General features: G+C 46.8%; 1 protein-coding gene across 4 annotated transcripts in view; it reads left to right on the top strand.

Annotated features, from left to right (window-relative positions):
* MXI1 (MAX interactor 1, dimerization protein) overlaps nt 1-11,229 on the top strand; it is an 82,907-nt gene that overhangs the window by 16,937 nt on the left and 54,741 nt on the right. The window contains exons 1-2 of one of the 4 annotated variants that reach the window (XM_017887182.1): nt 2,636-2,658; nt 4,706-4,838. In XM_017887182.1, the coding sequence (XP_017742671.1) occupies nt 4,741-4,838 (98 nt within the window). In that variant the 5' untranslated portion in view covers nt 2,636-2,658; nt 4,706-4,740. Of the gene's footprint in view, nt 1-2,635; nt 2,659-3,786; nt 3,830-3,912; nt 4,369-4,705; nt 4,839-11,229 lie in introns of those variants that run through there. The other 3 variants (XM_017887181.1, XM_017887180.1, XM_017887179.1) reach the window with 3 other exon arrangements.

Genomic DNA, 11,229 nt, shown 5'->3' with positions numbered 1-11,229 from the left:
AAAAAAAAAAAAAAAAAAAAAAGTTATTCTGTGGCTTGTGAACACCTCTCATTTTGGGTCTTCTTGCATTTGATGGAATATCTATTTGGTTTTAAATGTGGTGCCAAGTGTAATATTTAAAAGGACTGGCAGAATTTTGCAGCTTGTGACCTCACTGGAGATTTTATTCACTTTAGAAAAAAAGAAAATAAAAGGTATGAGGGAAAGGTATGTTAAAATGCAGCATGAAGCCGTTAACATTTTTAAGAGGGTAAGAGTTCCATCTCAAGATGGTATTTTCTGCAGGAGCCAATGGAATGACCACGGGAGGAGGAAACTCTTCCCTCACCAGGAGCTTCGTGTTATTTTGGATGTGATGTCAACCAGCAGATTAAAACAATTGGGGTGGAGGCCCGGCGCAGTGGCTCACGCCTATAATCCCAGCATTCTGGGAGGCCTAGGCAGGCAGATCATGAGGTCAGGAGATCGAGACCATCCTGACTAACACGGTGAAACCCCGTCTCCACTAAAAATACAAACTATTAGCTGGGCATGGTGGTGGGCGCCTATAGTTCCAGCAACTCAGGAGACTGAGGTAGGAGAATGGCATGAACCCGGGAGGCGGAGCTTGCAGTGAACCGAGATCGTGCCACTGCATTCCAGCTTGGGCGACAGAGCGAGACTCCGTCTCAAAAAATAAATAAATAAATAAATAATTGGAGTGGAGAACAGTTATGGGTATGTTTGCATGGTTCCCAGCTTGCTCCTAGAGCATTCAACAAGTATGATCCTCTTGTCCTTCCTCTCCCTAGATCCCTTGTTCCCAACTCGGGGACAGGGGAGGGATTTTGTGCCCCAGGAGACATTTTTGGTTGTCACACCGGAGGGGTAGTGGTGTGCTACTGGCTTCTAGTGGGTAGAGGCCAGGGATACTCCTAAACATCCTGCAAAGCACGGAACAGAGCTCCTGCTCCAAGGAGGAATTACCCAGATCAAAATGTCAATGATGCTAAAGTTGAGACACCCTGGTCTAGACTTTGAGAATTTTTTTAGATGGAGGACTTAGAAATAGAGTGGCCATGAGAGCAGTCAGGGGCCTTTTTTTTTTTTTGAGACTGAGTCTTGCTCTGTTGCCCAGGCTGGAGTGCAGTGGCGTGATTTCGGCTCACTGCAATCTCCGCCTCCCAGGTTCAAGCGATTCTCCTGCCTCAGCCTCCCAAGTAGCTGGGATTACAGGCACCCGCCACCACGCCAGGCTAATTTTTGTATTTTTAGTAGAGACAAGGTTTCACCATGTTGGCAAAGCTGGTCTCGAACTCCTGACCTCAGGTTATCCGCCCGCCTCAGCCTCCCAAAGTGCTGGGATTACAGTCGTGAGCCACAGTGCCCGGCCAGTGGCAGTCTTTTAATGTGGTCTCTGCTCTCTTTAGCTAACTCCCCTTTTAGCTACAGAGGACAGCGTAAGAGAAAAACATCATCATCGCTTCTATTTACTGAGTGCCTAGTATATACTGAGTGCTGGAATTATTGCATTTAATCTTCGCAAAAAGCCCTACTGAATACAGGAACCTCGAGAGCAGGTCTGCGTCTGTTTCTCTTTTAGAGAAAAGACTATGCACACTAAGTCTAGTACAGTGCCTGGCACATGGCACGCGCTCAAGGCTGTGGATATGATCATATCCATTTTATATATAACGAAAATGAGGCTGGAAGAGTTCACACTGTCAGTGTAAGTAGCAGAGTCAGGATTTGAATCAAACTCTGTTCAGCACCAGGGAGAATTTTCTGGCGTCTAAAAGCATTAGTGAGGGACTGAGGGAGGAAAGTTTTAAAAAGTAAGATAACTACTTGTCTGTGTGGAAGCTGAGGTGGAAGAAGGGCTTCATGGAAACCCTCTCTGATGAAATCATCCCTCGTTTTTGAACAGCAATTTCGGCTTTTCCAGTTTCTGTGTGCGCTGTTGGTGCAGGTGTGTTATTCTCATTTTGCAGATGAGGAAACTGAGGCACATACGTTACATGAGAAAGTAGGAGATAGAGGACTGCAACATGATACTTGGAATAAAGAGTGTCTCAGCCCCTGGGCAACCGCAGGGAGTCGCTGAGAAACAAGTTTCCCCGGGAGTAGACTCCCAGCTCGCTCAAATCCTTCCCATTCCACATCGTGTCTGGAGGGGGAAAAAAAAATCCTTCCCTCCCAGAAGCAAAGTCCCGCAGCTTCTTAGGCTTCCCTAGAGACAGGAAAGGAAACCCAGCGGGACTACACCTTCCGACGACCTTTGCGAATCGTGCGGAACGCAGGCGCTTGAAACATCGTGCGCACTACGATTCCCGGCAGCCGCGGGCCGGGACTACATTTCCCCAGGGGCAGAGGCAGGGGGGAGGGGGCGGGAGGGGGCGGGCCGCAGCGCTGGCCTCCCGCCCCTCCCCCGTGCTCGCGCGGGAGAGGTAAACAAACCACGCGGCGGCTGCCCGGTGGCACGGTGGGCGCGGCTGGCGCGGCCCTGGCGCGGCTGGGGCGGAAGAAGAGCGCGCCGAGCCGCCGGCCGGGCTGGCCCGCCCGCCTGCCGCACATGTTCCCGGGACGGCGCCTCGCCGTACCGCCTGCGCTCCTCCTGTCGGCCGAGAAGGAGTGCAAGAGAGGCGCCGGTCGGCCAACCCCGCGGTGCCCATGGAGCGGGTAAGGATGATCAACGTGCAGCGTCGCTGGAGCTGCCCGATTTTTGGAGCGCCGGGAGCGAGGTAATGGCTGGGCGCCGCTGCGTGAGCCCGGGTGCTACTAATCTTTATGGGGAGTGCGGTGCGGCCGGTGAGGCAGGGCACGCGTGTGAGGTGCGCGCATGTGAGGGAGAGGTGTGCGTGCGCGAGTAAGCGTAGGGGAGCGCGCGTGTGAGGGGAGGGGCGTGTGGGGAGGGACGGGCGTGTGAGGGGAGGGGCGTGTGAGGGAGGGGTGCCCGCGTGTGAGGGGAGGGGCGTGTGAGGAGAGGTGCGCGCTGAGGGTTGGGCGCGCGTGTGAGGGGGGCGTTGTGAGGGAAGGGGAGCGCGCGTGTGACGGGAGGGGCCATGTGGGGAAGGGAGAGCGCGTGTGAGGGGAGGGGCGTGGGAGGAGGGGTGGGCGTGAGGGGGAGGGGCGTATGAGGGGAGGGGAACGCCGCATGTGAGGGGGAGGGGCCGTGCGCTGTGAGGAGGGGGGGTGGCGCTCATGTGAGGGAAAGGGCGTGTGAAGGGGGGGGGAGGGCGTCTGAAGGTAGGGAGCGCGCGTGTGAGCGAGGGGTGCGCGCCTGTGAGGGGAGGGCGTGTGAGGGAAGCGCACGTGAGTGGGAGGGGCGCGCGGGGTGTGAGGGGAGGGGCGTGCGCTGTTGAGGGGAGGGGTGCGTTGCATGTGAGGGGAGGGGGCGAGCATGTGAGGGGAGGGGCGCGCATGTGAGGCGAGGGGCGCGCGCATGTGAGGGGAGGGATGCGCGCATGTGTGAGGCGAGGGGTGCGCGGGTGTGAGGGGAGGGGCGTACGCGTGTGGGGAGGGGCGTATGAGGGGAGGGGAACACGCGTGTGAGGGGAGGGCCATGCGTGTGTGTGAGGGCAGGGGTGCGCACATGTGAGGGGAGGGGCAACTGAGGAGAGGGGCAGGCGTGTGTGCGAGGAGGGGCGTGTGCGGGAAGGGTCGCGCGTGAGGGTGCGCGCATGGGAGGGATGGTGCGGGGGAAGGGGCGTGTGCTGGAAGGGCGTGCGCGTGTGGGAGGGGCGCGTGTGGGAGGGGCGTGCGTGCGTGGGAAGCTCGCGCGCGTGAGGTGTGCGTGGGGAAGTGTGTGTGCTGAGATCGTGAGTGGAGGCGTGTGTGAGAGGTCGTGCAGGTGCGGGGGGAGGTGTGAGGGTGCGCCCGGAGGGTAGGGCTGTGCAGGTGCGGGGGGAGGTGTGAGGGTGCGCCCGGAGGGTAGGGCTGTGCGTGTGCGGGGAGCGGGAAGGAGACTGGCCGAGGGGAGTTGGAGAGAGGGCGGTCCGAGACTGGAGAGAGGGTGACCGCGGAGAAACCAGGAGGGCCTGGAGTGGGAGAGGGTGCTGGGAGTTAAGGAGGAACGCGTATGCTGGGGGTGTCTGGGGAGGAGACGAGGCCAGGAGAACACCGAGCGGGGGAAAGCCGGTGGAGAGTGGGCAGAGGACTGGCAGCGTGCGGAAGGGGCCTCTGAATACCTGCGGGGTGGTGAGATAGGGCCTCTTTAGCGGTGGCAGCCCAGGGGGCTGTGGAGATGGGGCAGGAAGAGCAGGAACTCGGAGATTGTGGTGTCAAGAGAGAGAATGTCTCTGTAAGACTTGTTCGAAGTACACGAAAATACTGGGCTTAAAAGAGACTCTTTAGAACAGAGAGAGTTGAAAGTAAACGGGAATTTTTGAGGCAAGTAAAATCAATGAGGCAAATGGTAACTGGTCAAAAAAATGTTGTTCTAAAGCATCTGAAACCTCAAAAAAAATTTTGGGGAGAGAAGGATTTTGGAAAGGGAGGATAAATTATTTGGTTTAGAGGAGGTATCAAAACACCTTCCAGCTGATGGGGTGTCACAGGATTGATGTCCAGGCGAGGGACATTAATCTTCTAACCAAAAAGAGTGGAAACATTGTACCTTTTTTCTTGCTTTCAAAAACCTGTTACTGCAAAGACCTTGGATTTGTGGTTCAATGGATTTGGGTACTATATTCTTCTTACCATATCTTTTTTTTCTTGCTCTCTTCAGAGTGTGAACATGGCTACGCCTCTTCATTCCCGTCCATGCCAAGCCCCCGACTGCAGCATTCAAAGCCCCCACGGAGGTTGAGCCGGGCACAGAAACACAGCAGCGGGAGCAGCAACACCAGCACTGCCAACAGGTAGCAAACTGGGAACGCTTAGAAGAGGGAACTGGAGGGAAGGAGCACATTTCTCCTGTAATCCCAAGTCTGGAGGAGCAGCACTTGATGGGTTCCTTTACCACTACCCTGGGGTGGGGATTTGGCCCTTTTACAATAATAAAGTCTGGAAATCATAACCTGGTTTTGCATGGAAGGGAAGGAATAGAATCTGGAAAGACAACCAAAGAAGTTCTTGCTGGGATTATTAAGATGGCTATGACTGAGAGGACAGTAAGTTGAGAAACTTGGCAGCATGTGTCCATGCATGTAGCCACCTGCTAAAAGTAATTGTGGGGTGGCTTTTAATATTCTGGTCAAGTTTAGGACAGTCCAGGAAGATGTAAAAAAAGTCAGAAATAGGTCTGGCAGGATGTAAAGCAGAATCAAGGGCTTTGTTAAAGGAATAAAAATATTCAGGTAGAATTGGTAGTGAGCGGGTGTGGTTATTTGTTTAAGGAGGAAAGGGAAGACCGTGCTGTGAACGTTTTGCCTCTTTAAATAAGATCGGATTGGTTGGTGGGCTCTACAAGCAAAATGAAAAAAAAAAAAATCTGCTTATCTTTCAAGCAGAATAGATCTTTTAGAATATACTTGTCTAGATGTACTTGGAAAGGACGGGCCTAGTGGCTCTCACCTGTAATTCCAGCACTTTGGGAGGCTGAGGTGGGAGGATTGCTTGAACTTAGGAGTTCAAGACCAACCTGGATGACATAGTGAAATTTTGTCTCGAAAAGAGAAAAAAATAGATGTACTAAGATGTAGTTGACTTCCATTTTTCAAAACTTTGAGTAGTATCTGGCTGTCTCTTCAGTGTTTTTATTCTAGAGAGCCAGTAAATTCCTAGGATTCATCTCATAAGAAGTTTTCAAAAGGCCTTTCTTTTTTTTTTTCTTTTTTTGAGACAGAGTCTGGCTCTGTCGCCCAGGCTGGAGTGCGGTGGCCGGATCTCAGCTCACTGCAAGCTCCGCCTCCCAGGTTCACGCCATTCTCCTGCCTCCGCCTCCCAAGTAGCTGGGACTACAGGCGCCCGCCTCGTCGCCCGGCTAGTTTTTTGTATTCTTTAGTAGAGACGGGGTTTCACCGTATTAGCCAGGATGGTCTCGATCTCCTGACCTTGTGATCCGCCCGTCTCGGCCTCCCAAAGTGCTGGGATTACAGGCTTGAGCCACCGCGCCCGGCCTCAAAAGGCCTTTCTTAACAGAAGATTAACAGATGGCTGCCTTTTCCATTGATAAGGGGAATTAAATGAGACCTTTATTTCTGTTTCCCAGAGCTTTGTCTAGAGAATATAATAAACATTCATTTTGGGGAGGACAGAGCAATCCCTGGGTAACCAAATTTCCCTGAAGGCTTTGGGGAGCTTCAGTCAGGTGGTTGGTTAGTCATTTGGAACTGCAGATTGGGACAGAATGGGGCTCTTGATGCAGAAAGCCTGAGGCTTCTATAGATAGCAATTGGAACTCATGAGGTTGGATCATCCCACTCTGTATTTCAGACATCTCCAAGGAAAAACTAGGATTCACTTTTCTCCTTTGACCTCTCTGTAGAGGTGCATGTTCCCTTTTTTAGCTACTTTTCATTAAGACTACTATATAGTTTTTAATTTCTTAAGTTATAAAAATAATTAACCATAAGCTTGATATACTATATGTGTTGTGTGTGGGTCTAGAGATTTTGTTGTAGTATGGTGGAGATGAAAATATGTGGTATGATATAGAGCATTTTAAAAAATGTACATTTGCTTGTCCTTACAGTTTCAATGTTTAAGCTATCAAGAATTAAGACCTATTCAGGAATTTATGTATGTTTTAATCCACATAGATTAAAACAAACTCTCTTTTTCAACTTGGAGACATAGTAAGAGTACACATAGGAAACCAGACCTGGGTTCTGTCATGCTGCAAGTATTTAAGCCTTTCCTATTTTCTAGAAATTAGGTATATAATTTCAGTACATTTCCCATCCCTTACTATATTCATCTGTAAAATGAGATGTATTAGATTCTCACCAAGGTCCCTCATTCTCCTGAACTTCTGTGACTCTGATTTATTGACAGTTTTAGAGATTGGTTACTATATTAGTAATTTAATATGTCTCCCATCATTGCAGATGTGACATTTTTAGGAACTCAAGGATTGTAGAGGCATAAATAAAATGCACATTCCTAGGTTTTTATCAATTATGTTACTGGTCATTAATAAAAAACTCTTAGTCATCTGTTGACTTACACTTGGCTCAGCTTGGGGTTTGGGCTAAGTGATGTTTCTCTTTCATGCTAGCATTTCTGTTAGGATTCTAATTTTTTTTTTTTTTTGAGACGGAGTCTTGCTCTGTCACCCAGGCTGGAGTGCAGTGGCCGGATCTCAGCTCACTGCAAGCTCTGCCTCCCGGGTTTACGCCATTCTCCTGCCTCAGCCTCCCAAGTAGCTGGGACTACAGGTGCCCGCCACCTCGCCCGGCTAGTTTTTTGTATTTTTTAGTAGAGACGGGGTTTCACCGTGTTAGCCAAGTGGTCTCGATCTCCTGACCTCGTGATCTGCCCGTCTCGGCCTCCCAAAGTGCTGGGATTACAGGCTTGAGCCACCACGCCCGGCCAAGATTCTAATATTATGTGTGGGACCACCGTGCTAATTACTGTGTTTTGGCATAGCATGTCGGAAAATTTGTAAAACTGCAAGCATGCCATAGTGTTCTGATAGTGCCCAAAGGAGAATATGTGAACGTTAGACCACCTAAAACAAAAGAAGGTACTTTTTTATGGGAATGTAAGTAGCAAGAAAGAGAGAGAAATAAATAGATTTTAGAATGTATAATCTCGAGATCCACAAATGTGTGGGGTTTGGGCTGGGGCCTATGAGAGAGAACTAGTATGTTAAAATGAAACACTAGAAATTATTTCTCCTTAGCCACTTATTTAAAATGCCTGCTTCATGGAATTAAGGAGAGCTGAGATGGAAGTTCCAGTACTGGGGTATTTGGACAATAGTGTTGATCCATTTCAAAGAGGACTCTGTAGGCTTCTTCTTAATTTTAAGTTTACTGTTGGATTTTAATAGAGATTTTATTATGTGGGTTACATAAAGCAGAAAGAAGACTCACAGAAATTTCCATGTGTTTATCATCTGAAACAAGAAAAGGAATAGAGTTCATAAGTATATGTGTCTTAGTTTTACCTGATCAAAAAGCTACTAGTGTGGAAGTAGCTTTTATTACTATACATCTTGAACATTGATGTATGTTATAAAATGACATTTGTTTCTCTGACATCATAGCATCTTTAAGACATAATGGTGATTGATTCTTTTACCCCTGATATTCTCAGGTATTATATGATATACCTGACAAAAATGTTACTTTAGGCCGGGTGCAGTGGCTCATGCCTGTAATTCCAGCATTTTGGGAGGCTGAGGTAGGTGGATCACCTGAGGTCAGGAGTTTGAGACCAGCCTGGCCAACATCATGAAACCCTGTCTCTACTAAAAATACAAAAATTAGCCGAGCATGGTAGCGTGTGCCTGTAATCTCTGCTACTTGGGAGGCTGAGGCAGGATAATTGCTGGAACTTGGGAGGCGGAGCTTTCAGTGAGCCGAGATTACGCCACTGCACTCCAGCCTGGGCCACAGAGTGAGAATGCATCCCAAAAAATAAAAAAATAAAAAGTTACTTTATAAATTTATGCTGAAAGTTAACTCTTAATACTATAAATTCCTATTCCCCTTCACCTATGTCTTAAAATCTTATTTTCACAGAAGTACAAAGGAGAGAAAATAACTGATATAATGTGATATTACAGATATGTTCCTTGCAAATACCAGTAATTTTATCATTTGGGATGGGTCTGATAGTTGGAAGTGGGACCTATAATATATAATTTTTTTTTTTTTTTTTTTGAGACGGAGTCTTGCTCTGCCACCCAGGCTGGAGTGCAGTGGCCAGATCTCAGCTCACTGCAAGCTCCGCCTCCCGGGTTTACGCCATTCTCCTGCCTCAGCCTCCCGAGTAGCTGGGACTACAGGCGCCCGCCTCGTCGCCCGGCTAGTTTTTTGTATTTTTTAAGTAGAGACGGGGTTTCACCGTATTAGCCAGGATGGTCTCGATCTCCTGACCTCGTGATCCGCCCGTCTCGGCCTCCCAAAGTGCTGGGATTACAGGCTTGAGCCACCGCGCCCGGCCAGTATATAATTATTTTTAAAATAAATGCTTGATTTTACTGTGGTCTTGGTCACAGCCTTCTGGCACACTTCCAAAAATCAACATTGCTAAGATGTTACTGCTGTTAGAGAATGTGGCTGCAATAGCTATCTGGCTCTTTGGGGAGCATCAGATAAGCTCAGATTCTAGCTTCTTTACTATTTGGTATCACAGGTGAAAAAATCTCAAGGTCTGTCATCCTTAAAACTCTACTAAATAAGCCATTGCTGCAGTGTAACACTGATTTCTTCCTAAATATCTCTTCAATCGGCCTTCTTTCCTGTTACCTTCATTACTGTCCTCCTAATCTCAGCTACCATCATCTCTTACCTGGACGACTGCAGTAACTTCTTACCTGGTGTCCCTGCAACCACAGTTCTTTTTTTTTTTTTTTTTGTCTTGCTCTGTCACCTAGGCTGGAGTGCCTCAGCCTCCCGTGTAGCTTGGACAAAGGTGTCCACCACCACGCCTGGCTAATTTTTTGTGTTTTTAGTAGAGACAGGGTTTCACTGTGTTAGCCAGGATGGTCTCAATCTCCTGACCTCATGATCCGCCCGTCTTGGCCTCCCAAAGTGCTGGGATTACAAGCGTGAGCCACCATGCCTGGCCAGTTCTTATGAATTACATTGGCCAGACTTCTTTGGATACACGTTTTCTTCTGCCTCAAGATCTTTGCATACTTTCTGTTCCCTGCTAGAAATCATTTTTCCTCCCCCTTTGTTATCTCTGTTGAACAACACTTTTCCTTCAGCTCGATCATAAGTTCCTCAGGAATGTTTTCTCATCTGTCATAGTAGATCAGGTCTTCACATACTTCATGGCACCCCTATTTTTCCTTCATAGTGTTCATCACATTTGTAGAAATACAGTTATCCAATTCTTTCTTAAATTCGTATCCTATTCACTGGATTAAAAACACTGTGAGGTGGGCAGCGATTGAGTCTCTTCTGCTTAAACATTTATCCCTAGTACTTATCACAGTGCCCCGTACATAGTATGTGTTTCTTAAAGAATGGAAGGTTTTCAAACTCCAAGTAGACTGTCTTAAATTGAGTTTCTTTTTTGTGCTGAGTACCATATTAGACTTGAAGGAAGGATGATAGAACCCCTGCTTTGGCAAACTTTAATTACTTTGTGTTCCAAGGGATGTTAATGATATATTTGGAAGAACAGTATGTAGTATTTAAAGAATAAAAATCTCTAAACTGTCAATTCTTTTAAACAAGTAGGCTACAGAATGCCACACTTAATTTTGAAGAACGTTCAGTGTCATCCTGTTTCGTGAAAATAAAATAATATCAAAACTTGCGTATTGAAAGAACCAGAAGTTTGTCAAATATTGACAATAAATATTCGTATGAGCCTGTGACACGCACATAGTAATTGCATTGTTTTAAGGTAATCTGGGAAGTAGTAAATAGCCAATTTATGCTTTAATTTCAAGTTGATATGTTTCTTCTCTTTAGTGTCCTATGGATACTAAAGAATCTCATAACAGTAGTATTTCAGTTCCACCTTCTAAGATTGAGGACACTAAAAAACAACTTTTCTGTTGCTTATAAGGGTTTAGTTTAATTTTTCTTAAACTATAGAATAAAGAAATGTTTTAGTCTTATTTTAGATAGAATTATTATATTGTTACATTTTTAGCTTTGCATCCTTATCGGCTATCTTCATGGATTTTTAGTTTTTCTGCGGGGAGGGATGGTGGTGAATTATTTTCCTAGGATGAGTTACAAAGGATTTTTTCCAGTAGTAATTTGAGATGCTTTATCTTCTCTTTATTCTACATAACCTATTTGTTCACAGAAGAATTGAATGAAGCCTTATTTTATTTTGTGTAATTTCTTTCCACTATTCTGTGTTTTCAAAATTTATTTTAAAAAATAGTTTCTGGGTCTTTGTCCCATAGAAAACTCCCAAAGTTTCAGGACAAAAATGTAGATTAGTAGCAGTTAAACTCTTAATGATGTTGTTATTATTCTTCAGTATTTTCTGCATTTTGAGTGATTAACACTTCCAGTGAAATGTGTTTTGTGATAGTCTTCCATGAAAATTGAGTTAAATGAAAAATTCCCAAGAATTATATGCTTTATACTAAAAAAACTCAGGCTTTCCTTTAAATGCTTCCTTGAAGTGTAAGTTCGCTTCCTTGAAGTGTAAGTTTGCTTTTTTTTT

This window comes from Rhinopithecus bieti, unplaced genomic scaffold, assembly GCF_001698545.2.
Source record: "Rhinopithecus bieti isolate Rb0 unplaced genomic scaffold, ASM169854v2 scaffold_13348, whole genome shotgun sequence".
Taxonomy (NCBI): domain Eukaryota; kingdom Metazoa; phylum Chordata; class Mammalia; order Primates; family Cercopithecidae; genus Rhinopithecus; species Rhinopithecus bieti.
Note: the sequence above shows the minus strand (reverse complement) of the source record. Positions and strands in the feature narration are given on the sequence as shown.